General features: G+C 42.5%; 1 protein-coding gene across 11 annotated transcripts in view; it reads right to left on the reverse strand.

The window, feature by feature from the left end:
- The window catches only part of STAU2 (staufen double-stranded RNA binding protein 2), a 217,662-nt gene that overhangs the window by 154,376 nt on the left and 43,810 nt on the right, over window positions 1-19,476 (reverse strand). For all 11 annotated transcript variants that reach the window (XR_007772627.1, XM_050940896.1, XM_050940895.1 and 8 more), the window contains 2 exons: window positions 7,046-7,205; window positions 1,761-1,868 (listed from right to left, as the gene is read on the reverse strand). Coding sequence is in view for 10 of the 11 variants with exons in the window: in XM_050940896.1 (XP_050796853.1) it covers window positions 1,761-1,868; window positions 7,046-7,205 (268 nt within the window). In the remaining variant the exon portion in view is untranslated. The remainder of the gene's footprint in view (window positions 1-1,760; window positions 1,869-7,045; window positions 7,206-19,476) is intronic.

The following is a 19,476-nucleotide window of genomic DNA, read 5'->3' on the forward strand; positions in this document are numbered from 1 at the left end:
CCCTTATAGCACTAGATAAATAATACAACCATTAACTATATAAGCAATTGTAGTCTAGGTGACTAGTTATGTGAGCAAAGTTATGCATGTGCTTAAGTATTGACAGGATCAGGGCCTAAATAGGGAACATTAAGTGAAAGAGTCTGGCCTGTAGATAAAATGGGATTTGAGGAGGAGAAAGTAGTGATAGGAAAAAAAGAAGTGAGGGCATTACCAATAACTCTTTGAGAAGGGGACATGTAGGGATATTAAAGAAGGTACTAACAGTGATTTCCCCCAAGTGATAGTGACTCCCCCGTTTCACCAAGTACAAAAATCTTTTAGTTCTTCTGTTAAAACTTGTAAACTCCTGTCTGTAGAAACCATTGATCGCATCTGTCCTGTGAAACATACTCTATTACTATGCAAAACTTACAAACAAGTTAATTGACTTTGTTCTTGAAGAAAACACTATGCGAGCCTTAAGCTGTAATTGATACAATGTAAATAAACGCTATAAGCCATTAAGTGACTTTCACTTTATTGTAACAGCAATGGCTCCTAGGAACAGACCCCCACCCTCTGTGATTAAAGGGCCAGGAGTCTCAAATGAATTAGCACACACTCCAAAAGTGGTGGAGACAGTAAATTAAAATATGGTTAACATATGGAATGTATGTTGATAAATGCTCGATGTACATGAATGGTTAGGGAGGTGCCAGCCTAGAAAGGGAGGATCCATTGGCCGAAGAATGTGTCAAGTGGACCACCAGACAACCCCCAGAGGGTAAACTGGGATCACCCCAACACCTGGAAGGATGAGAAACACAAACTTTGAACAGTGTGGAGCCACCAGGAATGTGCCATCTGCTGACTGAGTCAGCAACAGCAGGATGAAACAGCTCCCATAGACTAACATAGGAATTAATTTCTATAAGAATGAACTCTAAAGACTGAGGACTTTGAGTTTCTGATTCTGCTGCCAACCTCCAGGAGCAGCAAGTGCATCTGACACAGACTCAGCTCCATCCTCATGCCAAGATACCTGGCCAGTAACTTGGCATGAGCGACTTCTAGGCTGGTAACTGTAACACCTATACAGAACTTGAATGAATGATTGTGTGAATGAACATACATATATGTGTGTGTCTGTGTGGAATAAATAGGAACAGGAATAAGTAGTCAAACATCGTTGTTTACTTTTATCTTTTGCTTTATTATTATATTTACAATAAATGTGGCATCTTTGCCTTATCCCTCTTAATAAGATCCTGCTGGTTTTCATTCTATTGGTATAACGGACATGTGTTGGGAAGTGTCCTTATGGGAGCTTTCATGGTGTCTCAATGTCTTGTAGCAACTCCCAGGATTAGGAGAGAAGGTCTAGGTTGCCTCTCTTTTTGAGTGTGATTTTTTTTCTATGTTGAACGTGGCTATCAATTCCAATTTACAGCTCATGATGGCAAAGGATAAACAAAGAGTCACTACCATCCATTAAAGACTGAAGGACAATGGACCTGTCAGCGTCCACACGTTTGGCCCACATTTATTTGCAGCCATTTTAATGATATAAAATGACACCTTAGCTTCAGATTCATTTTCAATTTCATTTCCTATTTAGAATTTGCATGCATTTATTTGTAAGGGTAGAGAGTTTGTAATGAATGCTCTCACCCAGCCTTTTTACTTTTAGTTGTTGCTTATTACGTTTTTATAAACACTCAGAAGACAGCAGACAGCTCAATATATAAAACTGGTCTACTCAGATAAAGAACACATACCTCAAAACTGACGGGCATGTTGCGCTTCAAGGCAATTTCAAACACTATGCTGATCTCAGATTTGTTTGCATCTTTTTCTTCTTCCGTTTCCTTTCCTGCCTCTCCATTCTGCATCATATAAAACAAAGTAAGCACATTCAAATACTTGCTTTCAAGTAGCAGAAATATAATTTCCCCTTTATTCCTCAATGTCTAGAATATATTTCCACCAAAACAATAACGTGTGAACTGCAGTATTTCATAATTTGTTTAACTTTAAAGAGATTTAATATTTATATGTAATTATTTCAAAGTATAAATTACAGACTTGTAGTTACTTAGTGGTTTGGTAAAATGTCACATTTATGAAATAACTTAGTCTCATACACCTTCTAGAGTGAAACTTCCTCTGATGTTCATCTATTAATTACAGTCACCTGTCTGAACAGCCATTACATTTTTTGGTCCCTGGAAGTGTTCCTGACTCCCTATAAGTCACATCATATTATGACCTGAGTAACACATTACCCGTCATCCACTTACCTGTAAAAACAATACAAAACGTAGCCATGTTTTATATTAAGGGACCATTTATACATGTAAAAGCAGCAAAGAATCCTGTGGCACCTTATAGACTAACAGACGTTTTGGAGCATGAGCTTTTGTGGGTGAATACCCACTTCCTCAGATGCATGTCTGAGGAAGTGGGTATTCACCCACGAAAGCTCATGCTCCAAAACGTCTGTTAGTCTATAAGGTGCCACAGGATTCTTTGCTGCTTTTACAGATCCAGACTAACACGGCTACCCCTCTGATACTTGACATTTATACATGGTTATAAAGGATTAATTAATAAATAAGCAACTTTTACAGACTTTTAAGCTGATTAGAAACAGTTTAGAATAGTCTATTATACATTCTTTTCATGTCCATAACAAGACTGTTACAGTTCCAGGACAAGCTGTGTCTTTGACCCCTCCATCTTCCTATGGGCATCCCTTCCAAGTACCAGGCCCACATCTGTATTTCTCTCAAGGTCCAGCAAGGGCACCATTCTCAGGCTTTCAGCTTTCCAGCCATCACCTCTCTTGGATGGAGAGGCACCTCCCTCTTCCTTTTGACCAGGATATTTCCAGGCTGCCCAGTTCCCTATCTTCATTGCGTATTTCCCAGCACAGACAGGTTGCCCAAGGTCAACCTGCTTGCTTTCTCTTAGAGACAGCTGACAGGTGTAATTGCTACAGTTATAAGCTACTACACATCACTTCTCATGCAAACCTACTTTATTCTTAAGGTAAAAAAGCACTAACGAGAAAACATATACAAAACAATAAAAGGAACCATGTGTGTTAATAAGCTTACCAGGATTCACCCCAACCCTAACATGGATTCTGGTTGGAACAGACCTTCAAATCCCCACCCAAGGGGAAATTCCTTGTGGTTACCAATTCATCACAGCTGAGCTTCAGCTCTGAACAAGCAACCTGTCCTTCCAGCCCTACCCTAGAAACTGGGGTCCTCTGTAGACCAGGGGTCTGTCAGTTTGCTGGATCAGAAAGATGGCTCTGAGCCAGTTTAAAATCAGGCTATTTATCCAAAACCCCTTTCTTTGTCTATTAGTTCAGACTGGATTCTCCATATCTATTCAGGGGGGTGGCTTCAAAGGGCTGATAACACAGGAAGTTCATTAGCATCCCCCCTTCCTACTAGAGAAGGTATATTCAATGCCACAGTAACATATACCCAACTGCATTTTTAATACAATGTACCCCAAAGGTATTAACCTTAATTCAGTAAGATTTAAATTGATTCAATAAAGTTTATCTTAATTCCATGACGTTTGTACAGGCTATTATACAGGACATTGTCGGTTTCTCATAGTATTTAATTTGCAGTACCCACTACCACTTAGCTATCTACTTATAGGTCGATCATACTGTGAGGATGATGCAAGAAGTCTCCAGGTATACAAATTACACCAAATCTAAATAGTATCACAGTTAGTTGTGAAGGGAGATGTTTGATCACTCACATGGCTGCAGAAATTCAGCTCTTAGATGGAAAAGAAACATAATGGGAGAGGAAGATAACTTTTGCTTATCATAAAACAAGTTAAAATGAGGAAACATTCATTTTAAAACTTGAGGTCCTTACAATCGATCCTTACAAGCCCTTCCAGATGCTATTTATTCAGCTTACAGATTTGGCTTCATGTTGGGGGGGAGAGAGAGCTCAGTGGTTTGAGCATTAGCCTACTAAACCCAGGGTTGTGAGTTCAATTCCTGAGTAGGCCACTGAGGGATCTGAGGCAAAAATTAGTACTTGGTCCTGCTAGTGAAGGCAGGGGGCTGGACTCAATGTCCTTTCCAGTTCTAGGAGATTGGTATAGCATTATTTATTTATATATATAAAAACATTCCCATTTTCATTCTTGAGCATAGCTCCTTCAGCACAACTGCACAGGACTCCCAATGGTCAAGTTCTATCTATCTGAGTAAGTATATGGTGCCCATTTCCATAGTATCTGATCACCACAGTCTTTAATGTATTATCCTCCCAACTTCCCATAGGAGGTAAAGTAGTACCATTTAGCCTCACTTAAAGATGGGGAACTAATGTACAGAGAGGCTAAGTGATGTACCAGAAGTCCATGGCAGAGAAGGGACCTGACTCCAAGTTATTTTTTTCCAAATCTCTTGACTAGTGACCATAGCTGGGGTATATATTCAATCAGGCTAAGGCCTGGCCTCCCTGTTCATTGCACCTACAAAAGTAAAATGCAGGTCCAAATCCATGTAGCTGTACCTCCTACTACCTGATTTGTGCTCACAGGTCTACTGTGAGTTCAAACTGCATCCCCAAAGGGGAAGCTGCCCTTCCGAAAATGCATTCCTTCCTGTCTAACTGGAGAGTTGGATAACTTTAAATGTCTGCTTTGTGGCAAGAAAATGATGAGATTTCTCTAAATAAGTTAGATCTGTACAAACACAGAATGTGGATAGCCCAACAGATGTTTCAGTTAAGAATCTCAGATTTGTGCAACCACAGCTCATCCTTTGAAAGCCTGGATATCCTAAGGGACCTGATAAAATGATGCTGTTATATTCTTGTGACTGTGACATACAGTTTAATTTGACATCCTATTGCTTTTGTTGGGTAAATAACTTTTCCAGTTTCACATACATAGATCATAGAGCATCTAAACAGAACTACCCACATAATTTATTGCCCACAACTACTTATTAGTATATATACTTGGATGATAGTAGTTTACTTTGTGGGACATCAGAAACTAAATGATGTTAACAAATATGATCGCTGGCAAGTGAAGAATAAGCAACATTTTCCTGTCCTCATTACTGGACATCTTGAATTCAAGGACTCTTCCTGAAAAAACAGAATACTAAAAAGCAAAAACAAAAAACCCAGTATGGAACTAAAAACTATATCTCAATATTCAGACTTCACAGCTTGCGTTTTTTAAGACAGCAGCCAGTCCTTCAGAAAACATAACTGAAGAAGAGAAGGAAAAGGAAAAGGAAAAGGAAAAGGCCATATTTTCCTACGATCTTTTTTAAAGACTCCTACCAATCCTCTTGAATGACTTGAAGTAAATAATAGACTCCCTGATCCAGAAAAGGAATGATGGCATAACAAACAAGGGTTAGTAAAATCTTCTCTCACCCACAATGAAGACTATTCAGGTATGGTTTGGAAACAGCAAGAGGAATAAAAGTTGCATAATTGTTCTTTTTGAGAAACAGAATTATTTCACACTTAAATGGTAGCTTGAAACAAAAAACTTCCAGGTATTTTTAGTTTGTTTTTTGTTTGTTTGTTTGTTTTTTTAAATTATTGCTCTGCACAGGATCGCAATAGGTATTGTCAAAAAGGGAGCACACTGAGGGCATTTTGTGTCTTCCAAGTATGTGTGTTCTGGTTCAAGTCACCTGGCAATTTTGTTGTTATAAAGCTTTTCATTGGCAAAGTTACCTGTGAGATGGTTCTATTTATTTACTTATTTTACTTAAATATTCTTTAACAATGTGTTGGAATATTTTCATTTCTGAAGCAATGCAAATACTGATCCTTACAAATGCAACACTGAAGAAAGCTAATGAACCATCCAGGGACTAACAGGCTGAAAACCTAAAACCATTTGACAGCTGTTCGATAGCCTATTTAAAGAGAGTTGTGATCTCAGTGAGGTTCCTGATGCACAAACATTCACTTCAAAAATACACATCACCATTTGGCAACCTTGCTTTTATTCTAAAAAAAATGTCAGACTATATTAACAACTTCTTGGGACAGGGACCAGTCTTCTTCATAGTCTGTAGAACACGTTCATGGCACTATATACATTTATTAAAAATAATTCATTCTCAGTGAGGCCATGGATTAAACAGGTATTGGATGCACTTTTGGGGATGACCACAAAACTTTCTATTTTGCTTCTTAATAACTTTTAACAATTTTTCCATTTTACCTTAGAAGAATTATGCATTGTCACAATTTAAGTCTATTCAATAGTTTGTTCCTTACCACTTCCTTCAGCAACAGGCAGGTGGAGCTAGATAAACTGACGTTTGACAATAATCACCTGCTTTCTATATTGTTCAGCTGCTACCACATTTACTATGGTTATTAGGAAAAGTAACCAGCTAGTGAATTCAACACTATAAAAATTGAAAACTGAAAAATAAGCTGTGAGAGTTAGCTTAATAGAACCATGTTACCAGAGTCCTGTCCATTTCCTAGAAGTTTGTGGATTCTAGGAAACCAAACCCACCATTGAATCCACCCACTCTCTCGCTCTCCAAATAAGCTGTGAGAGTTAGCTTAATAGAACCATGTTACCAGAGTCCTGTCCATTTCCTAGAAGTTTGTGGATTCTAGGAAACCAAACCCACCATTGAATCCACCCACTCTCTCACTCTCCAATCACCAATGATTACACCTATTCCCCTTCTCCTCTCAGCTTCTAGACTTAAAACTTTATTAGTGTTTCATCATATGTATAACAAGAACCTTCCTATTCTTATCATTTGCTTTTTAACCTGTTATTTTAAAGCAGTTTTCATTCACAGGCTGAAATTACATCCTGTTTCTAATATTTTAAAAAATGTAAAATATGTTCGGTGCATGTAAACACTTCTGAGAGATGGCTGCTTGAGAGAGAGAGTTCTGAAAAAATCCACTGAGCTGATTTTTTTCTACAACCTTTTAATGACATGAAAATCCAAATGTGGGATTTGAGTATCAAAGTTTGACAAGGAGGCTCAGTAAGTTTTTAAATCACAAACCTGAGATAATTTTTCTGGGATAGGTTCATTCTGGAGAGCTTGAAGGGCCTTCATTGCAGCATTGTGTCTAGCAGCTTGACGAGTCTTTCCTTCACCAAAAAACTCACTGTTGCCAACAGTCAATTGGACATAAAAAATCTTAGGCACTGGGCAGTGATACCTATGAAGTAATAAAGAACAAGTTAATTCCTTGTTATGGGTTAAAACATGCAACACAATTTATGAAAACAGCATGTGAATTTTATTTAAGGTACAGTTATAACTAAAATAGACAATATGCCTTTTTGGTCACAGTAAAGGATGTGAGCAAAATATATTATGCATTTCTCAGCCAACCCACGAACAATCCTGTTTGCAACTCAAACAAGTATTATCTATAACTTTAACGAAATACTTGGACCTGTGACAAGGTGTACTGGCCCCTTAAGGCAGGTCACATGCCCCATACTGCTCTGTTTCTGTCTTCATCCCAGAGGAATGCTGGGAGCAGTAGTTTTTGAGACTGATGAGAATTGGAGTCTCCAGTCCAAGGTGTGGTGGGCTACATAAAAGTAGCTCCCTTCCCTCACAAGGGTAAAGAAGGAGCAGGATCATTACGTCTATCCAATAAGGGCCCTGAAACGTGCATGGGTAACTTCAGGTATTGAAGAAGCTACAGAGAGAGCTGGAAGGCTGGAAAAGAAAACTTGGGAAGGGAGCACTGACATTGAGTCTACTTATTACAGAGATCACAGAGAAGGTGAAGAAATCTAAGAAGTGAAGGAAGAGGTTGCGGGTAAGAAGGCATGAAGAGGTTGGGATTTGAACAGGGTACTTCTTTTTGGAGGTCAAGATCAGAGCTTCTTGCAGAGGGTGGGAAGAAACTCTGCTCATTACCATAGTATCTGAGTGCTTCCCACATACTAAATCTAGAAATAATAAGCACTATCTCTTTCTTCCTTTTCAGCCTGTAGGAGAACTACCTTACTTGGTTCACAGGGTTTGTTTGTGGGTGTATATGGATGTGTTTGAGAAGGTATTGCAAGAAAACTAAGAGGAAGTAAATGAAATGTTCCAGCATAATTATATATAGTATCCCAAACTTTCCCACTGTTGTACCTTTATTCACAATGACCCCACACTTCTACATTCAGAGCAGAGAAGAAGAGAGATAGTACAGAGATAGGTGCCAATATAAGAACACAGATAGTTAAATGGATAAATAGATCTGCAGGCTCTACAGGAATGAGACTAGAGCTAGTGAAAAGTTCGGTTGAGTCCCAGTGATTCAGTACATTAGATGAAGATAATTAAACAGCTCTTAGTCATAATCTCTTAAAGGAAAAAATTAAAAACTAATGATATGGGTTCTTTTTATACACAATTGTGAACTGCCTCATGCTGGAGACTTGGTGGTCCCTCCTCAGATAATGGATCTTCTTCTAAAACTCTGGACATACCTTTCATGAAAAAAATAACATATCAGAATTGATTTATGTGCTGAGTATATGATACCTTTATGATATAATACCTGACTGAGAAGGTGAAATAGTTTGGCCACAACCCAGGCACATCACAACAAAGCTAATATAATTCAAAACCAGGGTGAACTACTTTCTTTTTTTCCTTCTTTTATTTCCTCTTAAAATATATAGTAACCTTATATCCATGTGAGAATATTAGCCGATCCTTATTAAGATATGTTCTCCTTTATTTTTATCTCTGTCTATACTGACTTATCAAGATGATGATTCTATCTGTGTCAAGATTTTTGGATTTCTCTATAATAATTACACAAAAGGGTAGTTCAAGTCTCTCTTTGAGGTAGTGGATTGCAAATACAGATGGGTGTGAATCAACACCCAAATCTCAATTTTTCCCGAGCTTTGTGATTAGTTCTAATATATCTATAATGTGCAAAACCAAAATGCTAGATCCAAATACACCCAATGTTTTACATCTCAGGCCCATCTCCAATTGTAGTTACACTTTGGGGAATGCTAATTTATTTTTATCATTTTCAGAAGGTGCTTGTTTTCTCTGATGCATGATTTACACTTTCACGAAGTGTTGGGATCTACTAGGGTTTAGTACTGCTACTGTTCTACTAATATTTTGTCTTCTTTTCCCTCATAGATTGTAACTCCCTTGTATATTAGCCCAACTAAACTTTTTTTTGTGTGTGTGTGGGGGGGAAATGATATCTGTAATAATTTACTATTAATATGATCATTCTATATTTTTTAAAAAGAAATGAGACAGGACAAGTAAAAACTTAGACACAACAAAATACTACAATTACCTGTTCAATATTACATGAACAATTTTCTATTGCTCAATTTCTTTTATTCAGTAGATAATATTGTTTATAGGGAATATTTAAAATAATAATTTGACCTAGCAGAATGTTATGATGTTAAGAGCTATGAAGTGGCTCTCTGACACAAAACATAGTGCATCCAAAGTGTGCATCTATGAGAATTGCCAATGACCAGTGGAAAAAATAAGGCAATACCCCACAAACCTCCCCCACAGCTGGTATAGTGTTGTCTGCCAGTGGATCTGCCCATGTGATTGCTTTAATGGTGTTTGCAGGATGTACAGTTCAACATAAGGCAGGATAAATTCTGCCATTTGCCAAGGGGAATATGCAATTCAGAGCAGTAGTTTCCTGACTCCTCACCCCACTGCTGGCAATACCCCTTGTCTTCCACACTTCCCTTCAAACAAGGAGTTAGTGTGGCAGGAAAACATAACACACAGCTGCCTTACAGATCATAGTCTCCCATGACCCCTTTTATGCACAATTAAAATGATTTCACTTCCCTACATGCCACAGGACAGTGGGGAGTATATGACCCTTAGTTCACTTTGTAGACTCAGGTCCCACAAAATGCCCTTTTTTTAAAAAAAAAAATGGTGTGTTTAGGGAGCTATTTATAAAATAATGGAGAAAAGCGATAGTCGGCCTGGGGCTCTAGAGCCTCATGCAGCTCTCTGGCATTGGCAAAGTGATTAACTTTTACATGGTTTTGATTAAGATCCTCTTACTCTGCTTGGTCTCAAGCAGAATGAGCAGAGCACTGATAACATGAACGCTGCCAGGAACATGTCAAGCAGCACATGAAGCCCTAAGGAACTGGATTAATGCTACCAGGCCTCTGCACAGCCTAGAAAAGGGTGAGTAGAGGGAGAGGAGGAACACTCCACATTTCCAACAAGCAGGCGAGATGGGGGAAGAGAGAAAGAGACAAGGGAGGACAAATTGTGTCAGAGTCACCAAGAGTCTTAAAATAATCATGATACCACAGCCTTAAGGTGCACTGTGATGTTTACATTGTCTAACGTGATGGTGCTACATGACAAACAGAATGACAAAGCCAGTGGCAGAAATTAACATTAAGAAGTTGTGCTGAAAGATGTTATGGCTCCCCACTCTGTTCACAAAGAAGTAAGATTCCCTTACACTTCAAGTCTGAATAATCTTGTTACGAAGGACAGAAGAACATCAAGTGCCAGTACAATGATTTGGGGTTTTTTGCATCACCAAAGTAATAACTAACAGGTGTAGATTTTCTGTTCCCAAGCTGTGCTCATGGAGTATTCCCAGGCACTCCATGGATCTGCTTGTCACAGTGGTGAATCAGTCAGTCTTCAGACAGTAACACTTCCTATTATATTTCAAAAGACAAGGTGGGTGAGGTAATATCTTCTGTTGGTGAGAGAGCGCTCTTCTTCAGCTCTAGGGGTATGGCTACACTTGAAATTTCAAAGCGCTGCCGCAGCAGTGCTTTGAAGTGTGAGTGTGGTCAGAGCACCAGCGCTGGGAGAGAGCTCTCCCAGCGCTGCACGTTAACCACATCCCTTATGGGTGTAGCTTGCAGCGCTGGGAGCCGCGCTCCCAGCGCTGCGGCACTGATTACACTGAGGCTTTACAGCGCTGTATCTTGCAGCACTCAGGGGGGTGTTTTTTCACACCCCTGAGCGCAAAAGTTACAGCGCTGTAAAGTGCCAGTGTAGCCAAGCCCTAGGAAACGTACTCAGGGCTTCGCTACACTGGAGAGTTGCAGCGCTGTAAACCCACCACCAGCGCTGCAACTTACTCACCGTCCACACTTGCAAGGCACATACAGCGCTGCATCTCCCTGGCTACAGCACAGTTTGTACTCCTGCTCTGCCTCGGGTATAAGGATTGCAGCGCTGGTGATGCAGCGCTGCTCCGCAAGTGTGGCCACCAAAAGTGCTGTAATTGGCCTCCGAGGTATTCCACAATGCCTGTTCAGCCACTCTGCTCATCAGTTCGCATTCTACAGCCCTGGCCTCAGGTGACTCGCCCTTTAAATGCCCCGGGAATTAAAAAAATCCCCTTCCTGTTTGCTCAGCCAGGTGTGGAGTGCAATCAATCGATCAGTGAATCTTTCCAGGTGACCATGCCTCCACGCGCCAAACGAGCCTCAGCACGGAGCAATGGCGTTGATGGACTTCATCAGTGTTTGGGGGGAGGAAACTGTGCAGTTACAGCTGCGCTCCAGCCGTAGGAATTACGATACCTATGGGCAGATCTCAAGGGCCATGCTGGAAAGGGGCCATGACCAGGATGCAGTGCAGTGCAGGGTTAAAGTAAAGGAGCTGCGGAGTGCCTATTGCAAAGCCCGCGAGGGAAACCGCCGCTCAGGTGCTGCCCCCAAGACCTGCCGTTTTTACAAGGAGCTGGACACGATACTTGGGGGTGACCCCACTGCCAATCCAATGACCAAGATGGACAGTTCAGAGCAGGGAGAGGAGGGGGAGGGGGTGAGGGGTAGGAAACCGAGAGTGAGGGTACTGGGGTGGGGGAAGACACCCCGGAGTCCCAGGAGGCATGCAGCCAGGAGCTCTTCTCAAGCCAGGAGGAAGGTAGCCAGTCGCAGCAGCTGGAACTTGTTGATGAAGAAGCAGCAGAGGAGCGGGTTCCCGGTAAGCAGCTTTTATTTTCAGGATGGAAATGTTTCGGGAGAGGAGGTGGGGTTAGGGCTGCATGCATGCATGCCTAGATGTGGAACAGCCCATTGATGTGGTCTATCACGTCGCGGTAATCGGCCTCGGAAATCTCTTCAAAAGTTTCTGCCAGAACGTGGGCAATGCGCTTGCGCAAGTTTATAGGGAGAGCCACTTTGGTCCTTGTCCCAGTCAGGCTAATGTGTCCGTGCCACTGTGCCGCGAGGGGTGAGGGGACCATTGCTGAACACAGGCAAGCTGCATAGGGGCCAGGGCGGAATCTGCATTGCTGTAGAAGACCCTCCCTTGCTTCCCAGGTGACCCGCAGCAGCGAGATATCTTCCAGAATAAACTCCTGTGGAAAATGTTGGGATAGCGCTCAGTGTAGGTCCCCCTGCAGCTGTTTGCTTTCCCCAACACACAGAAACCCCAGTACAGCCCTGAACCAATCAGTCCCCCTTCCCAGGTGACCCACAGCAGCGATATCTTCCAGGATTAATTAACTCCTGCACCCATTCCCCTTTACTCACCATTTCTTCGCTGCTGTGGGTTCTGTGTGCTCTGTTTGGTATGTGGAAAGTATGCTAAAGTGAAACTGTAAACTCCTTCACTGTGATTTTATACACAATGCTGCCTCTCTGTTAAATGTTTCAATTTTTGTCTTTCTAATAACAGTGTCCTTGAATTCTCGACTGGCCGTATCAGAGACTGCTGAGAGGCTACAAAACCTGAGGAAGAAGCCACGAAAAAGCAAAGAAGATATGGTGAAAGTAGTTATGAATCAGTCTGCCAGAGAGAGTAAAAAGCTGCAGGACTGGAGGGAAAAAATGCAGCAGTGGAGGGAAAGAGAAAGCAGGAGAAAGGCAGTGGCTAAGAAGAAAAGCACGAAGCAGCTGATAAGCATCCTGGCGTGCCAAACGGAGTGTATGCAGTCACTCGTAGCCATGCAGGCAGAGCACTACCGTGCTGCCCCTCCCCCCTCAGTCCCAAAGCTCTTTCCCTTGTGCCCCAATGTCAGCTCAAAACCCCCTTCTCCAGCATCCAGGTTCTTACCACCACCAGCTGCCCCCAACACCTGTACGTTCACCTACCAGCCCTGAGAACTACGACCCTTACCCTCTGCACTCAACCCTCATCACCATGCAGCATTTTCATCCTGAAGTGCAGCAGTCCTTGCACAGCACTCCAGGCAGGACACATTCAAACCTCTGACTGTACAGTTCACCACCCCATCCCCCTGCCCTTTTAGTTATTTTCTTTTCAATAAATGAATTCTGAGCTTTTAAAACAGTTTTTTTTAATTGCAGAAAGTGAAAGATACCGTGGCTCCGGAAAAAAACAGGCAGTGCAAATCATTGTAACCACTGCACTTCACTCCCGTGCAAGGCACCAAACATTACTGTTGGTTTTCAGCCTCAAATTCCTCCCTCAAGGCATCCCTAATCCTTGTAGCCCTGTGCTGGGCCTCTCTAGTAGCCCTGATCTCTGGCTGTGTAAATTCAGCCTCCAGGCGTTGAACCTCGGAGGTCCATTCCTGACTGAATGTTTCACCCTTCCCTTCAACAAAGATTATGGAGGGTACAGCACGCGGATATAACCGCAGGGATGCTGCTTTTCCCCAAGTCTAGCTTCCCATAAAGAGATCTCCAGCGTCCTTTTAAACAGCCAAAAGCACCCTCCACAGTCATTCGGCACTGGCTCAGCCTGTAGTTGAACCGGTCCTTGCTCCTGTCAAGCTTCCCTGTATACGGTTTCATGAACCAAGGCATTAAAGGGTAAGCAGGGTCTCCAAGGATCACAATGGGCATTTCGACGTCCCCTACCGTGATCTTCCAGTCTGGGAAAAAAAAGTCCTGGCCTGCATCTTCCTGAACAGGCCACTGTTCTGAAAGATGCATGCACCATGCACCTTTCCAGGCCAGCCTGTGTAAATGTCAATGAAACGCCCACGGTGATCCACAAGTGCCTGGAGAACCATAGAGAAATATCCCTTCTGATTAACGTACTCGGATGCTAGGTGGGGTGGTGCCAGAACAGGAATATGCTTCCCATCTATCGCCCCTCCACAGTTAGGAAAACCCATTTGTGCAAAGCCATCCAGAATGTCCTGCACGTTCCCCAGAGTCATGGTCCTTCTTAGCAGGATGCGATTAATGGCCCTGCAAACCTGCATTAACACAATTCCAACAGTCGACTTTCCCACTCCAAACTGGTTCCCGACCGATCGGTAGCTGTCTGGAGTTGCCAGCTTCCAGATTGCAATAGCCACCCGCTTCTCCACTGACAGGGCAGCTCTCAATCTCGTGTCCTTGAGCCGCAGGGTGGGGGCGAGCTCAGCACACAGTCCCATGAAAGTGGCTTTTCTCATCCGAAAGTTCTGCAGCCACTGCTCGTCATCCCAGGCTTCCATGACAATGTGATCCCACCACTCAGTGCTTGTTTCCCGAGCCCAAAAGCGGCGTTCCACGGTGCTGAGCATTTCCGTGACTGCCACAAGCAATTTAGTGTCATACGCGTCAGGCGACTCAATATCATCGTTGGACTCCTCACTGTCACTTTGGAGCTGAAGGAATAGCTCAGCTGCCAAACGTGATGTGCTGGCGACACTCATCAGCAAAGTCCTCAGCAGCTCGGGCTCCATTTCCCACAGAAATCACGCTGCACAGAAACCGTTGGGAGAGTCACAATGGCGCCAAACGTGGACGGGAAAAACAGTAACTGCTGGGATGTGAAGTGATGCACCACGGGGCGTTGGGACAGGAAGCGGAATGACCCACACCCTTCCATCCCCTTCCTACAACCCATGGCGCCAAAATGGGACGAGGTGCTCTGTGGGATAGCTGCCCACAATGCACCACTCCCAACAGCGCTGCAAATGCTGCAAATGTGGCCACATTGCAGCGCTGGTAGCTCTCACAGTGTGGCCACACTGCAGCGCTTTCTCTAAACAGCTGTACGAAGACAGCTGTAACTCCCAGCGCTGCACACCTGCAAGTGTAGCCAAGCCCTCAGAGTGTTACAGCTAAATACAAGGTGGAACAGATTGTATAGCATAAGCAGTTAACGCATAGTTCAAGGGACCATTCAAGGTGAAGTGGCCTGTAAACACCTCTCCAGTCACACGAGGGCGTTGGGGGGTGAAGGAGTCACTATGCGCTCAAATGAATTCATATAGAAAAACAATAAAAAACAAAAAACCCATATGACCTGTGGATGACCACTTTTCATAATGCAACCGCTCTATACCTGGCCTTTCAGATCTCATCCTCAAAGGAAACCTGCACAACACCCTCAAAAGATGAGCCTGGGAGCCATGGGCAGCAGGCATCATAGGCAGAGGAAGGCTGTTCCTCCCCAAACAGCCTGGCGTGGCTCTCCACCTCCAGTCTCCTCCTGCCTGCTTCCAGTTCCCTTCCTGCTCTTCTGTGGTTGAGAGGCTGGGGGGCAGGCAGGCTGGCTGGCTAGGGCTGGTGTGCACAAGGTCCGGGGCTGAGATCACCTCTCTGCCGGGACTGCGCCACCTGCCCGTTACTTTGGGGCTGGGGGCACTCCGCCCACCTGGTGCATTGGGGCTCAGGGTGCACGCAGGGTTTGGCAGCTGCGGGGGAGGAGGGATGTGCTCTGGTCTCCAGCAGGGGAGGAAGGGTGGAAAGGGAGGGGTGGGGCCTCAGCCAGAGGGGGAGGGGCCAGGGGCTAACCTCTCCCAACGACACGTTCACCCACTGCCCATGCTGGGAATTTACATTTATAACTTTTCTGGATACTAAAAATCATTGCCTGAATGGACACACTGGATTCATGGCTTATTACAACAACTTATAAGCCACTAAACTCTCCACTCCCACCCCTCAGCTTTTTTGTTTTCTCCCTTATGACTGGAGCGGTGTTATGCTAAACAATTTGTTCCACTTTGTAATTGGCTGTGACATTCTGTGTATGTCTACTCAACAATTAAACAACTGTGACTAGGCCATGTCAGCTGACTCAGGCTACAGGTCTCAGGCTGCAGGGCAGTAAGGCTGTGGTGTAGACATTCAGGCTCAGGCTGGAGACTGAGCTCTGGGACCCTCTGAGATAGGAGGTTCCCAGGGCTGGAGCCCAAGCCCAACTGTCCACAGCACAATTTTACAGTCCTGTAGCCCGAGCCCCACAAGTCCGAGTCAGCTGGTATGAGCCAGCCACAGGTGTGTAATTGCTGTGTAGACATACTCTCTGACTACATTTCCCAGACCTGAAGTTCTGTATAAGCTTGAAAACTTGTCTCTCTCGCCAACAGAAGTTGGTCCAGTAAAAGATATTACTTCATCCACCTTGTCTCTCTAAAACCATGAGACCAAAACTACACATCTCTACAGCAACACTGCACATTAGACTTCAAATCCAGATTTTTGGGGTTTCTAGCGGCTTTTTCAACTCGCTAAACTTAAAAGAATAAGCACCTATCTGTATGCTGCACGGCTGCTTCTTATTTCCCTTCATCAAGTTTTTCTTTCATGAAAATTCAACCCTACTCAGATTTCTAGACAACACAAAGTATATGAGACAGAACTAAATTACAAAGTGACCTGCAGAGAACATCAGGGACTTCTGATAATAGTGGGAGATTCAGCACTGAAAACAAGTTCTATATGCACCGAGAAGACATAAATACAATAGCAACAGAATGAAAGGACTTCACAAGCAGCCGCATACTGAATCAAGTTATTTTCATCTTTGTCTCCTTGATGCTGTCCTAATATTACCTTGATGAATAATTAAGAACCAAACAGAATGCGCTTATGGTACAAGGAAATGAGACGTTTGCAATCCATGAGACAATGTCTAGTTTAAGTGGACTGCAACCTAAAAACATTTGACTACTACAGTTCTAATAGATTTGGTAAGTCCTACCAGCCCATCAGGGCAGGAAACTGCAGATAACAATGTATTGCAAAGAAGTTTTTCTTTATTCCCTGTAAATGTAATAGAATCAGAAAGGCCCTCCCCAGAAGAGGAGACTACTTTGTAGCTGACTCCACTTGTTTCACCTAAGAATGGACGATCTGAAATTAGAAATTTGCTCCGTAACTGTGACCTTGTATGCCAAGTTTCAACAAAGAACAAATGTTTACAGCTAGTTATAAACCCTGAAAATAGGGGTTCATAACAGAAATGCTGACAGACTCTTAACTAGGTTGGTGTGAGCGGGCGCCATTATAATTAAATAAATTGTCAAAGTCTGTTGACAATTACAAAACTCATTTTGGTTTGCCACAGAGACAAACAAAATTTCTGTTCATTATAATTTTACTGGAATATGATGTCATAACATATAAGCATACTGAAACAATCTGGTGCTCTTCTGGCCAAAATATTAATTGCATACTGAAGAGACCTTGGGGCCTCTTCCTTTTTGGCCATAAATCCACATACACAAAAACAAATAAAGTATTACTATATGTTGATATTACAGTATAATACATTTTGCATTTCCTGTATTTTTGTGGATTTCTAATGGCATAAATGTTCCAGAAATGGTAAATTTCTTTACATTATCATTGGAAAAAAAAAGTGCAATCTGAAGCTCAATGAGATTGAAAAGTCTTCTTAGATTTATTCCCCATTTGACTAAGCAGTGATCCCTGCAATATTTTTTCTTCCAGACACTTTTCCAACTCCTTTTAAAAACTACTTATGCTATGTATTCTTACTGCTTCCCTTAATCATTCATCCTACTGTAACTCTCTATAAACAACTTCTGCCAACACTGTCCAACTCTTCCTTAGGTTCCTTGGTCTTGTATTTCACCTCCTTGTTCTAGCATCTGTCCTCTCTAACCCATTGAGCCATATATATGTTTGATGATGTTCTCTCAATCTTAATGGCTAATATATTCTCCTCCTATGTAAAGAGAAAGAAATAACCCTATTACTACTCAGCTCCAGAAGAGCAGAGGTAAGTGTCATACTCTTCCCCACCTCATATGTCTAAATACAGAAACAAAGGATAGTGGTCAGCAGGTAGGGCCACTGAAACATGTGGAGATCCAGAAACCTATAGGAAATCAATTCTGCAGATCTGAGCTGCCCATTGCCAGGGCCTTTCCCTCCAGGCTTCTCTCTAGCCTCTCCTTCCCTGTGTCCACATAGCCATGCTGGTAGCTATGCTGATATTCGCTGCCTAGCCTACTGTTAACATTCTGAACTCTTACAAATGTGAGAATAGTGTCATAGAGCATTCAGGGGAGTTAGAGCAGGGGGGAGGAATAGCTCAGGGGTTTGAGCATTGGCCTACTAAACCCAAGGTTGTGAGTTCAATCCTTGAGGGGGCCATTAAGGGAACTGGGGTAAAAATCTGGGGATTGGTCCTGCTTGGAGCAGGGGGTTGGACTAGATGACCTCCTGAGGTCCCTTCCAACCCTAATAGTCTATGATTCTATGATTAACTGTACAGAATTTTTTCTCCATAACATTTGAAGTTCCTCTGGGAAGCAAGTTGCTTAGTGCAGCTGTTCTGTGGCCATGCCCCATTTTTCTAAGCAACCCATTAGCCACATGGATCTCTTGCAGATGTGAGTGAAGAAGGATAACATCCAGTGTAGCCACATTCCTCTCTTCACAGCCCTCCTTATGGTTATTTCCACAGGTTTACTCCCACATATGGGAGCAAAGGAGCCCTCTTTTCCAAATACAGACCTATTCTGTTTAACTTCATTAGAGAATTAAAATCCACTAATTCTGACACCAATCTGCTTGTCCTCTTCTGGATGATCTCTCTATTTCTACAATATCATTTTTACAGTAAAGCAAGGAAGACACTGCACTGAATTCCACATACAGCCTTGCTCATCCATTACTGAGTGGAAAGGTAACTCCCTGAAATTCACATTCAATAGTTTTGTTTATACAGCACAGAACTGTTTTCTCTTTTCCTAATGTTGATTTCCGCTACACCACATATACAGAATTACAGAACTATATGAATCATCTCTATTCGTCCCAGATTACTCTCCCCTTTCAAGGCCAGACTGAAAATTAAAACTTTTAAGAATTTATAATCACCAGTGTGTTACCAATTCTGTTTTTTTCCCCTAGTTCTTCTACCATAACCAGCCTTAGAAATCTGTATTTTGATATGATCCTGGGAAATCCACAAGTAATAGAATACCTATGCCAAAAGTTAAAAACAATAATGATGCTAAAGTATGTGAACATAGAGATTTAAAGTTACCTTCATTAAGGAAGCTTTCAAAATAGGCAGAAAAAACAACGTAAGACCCTTCAAATTTTCAGAAGCTTTGAAAAACATCACCTGAGTATGCAGAAATTATTAAGGAAACACTAAGTATATTTTTAAATCAAATTCTGCAAAGAATATGCATTTCAAAAACTGTCCTCAAATATTTGTTATCCACAGTTTAAGTACCCACTTGACCTGACTCTGTGTCTCAGCTTTTCAAAAACTGGCTTCCGGTTTTCCAGTCACAATTCTGCACT

This window comes from Gopherus flavomarginatus, chromosome 2, assembly GCF_025201925.1.
Source record: "Gopherus flavomarginatus isolate rGopFla2 chromosome 2, rGopFla2.mat.asm, whole genome shotgun sequence".
NCBI classification, from domain to species: Eukaryota; Metazoa; Chordata; order Testudines; family Testudinidae; genus Gopherus; species Gopherus flavomarginatus.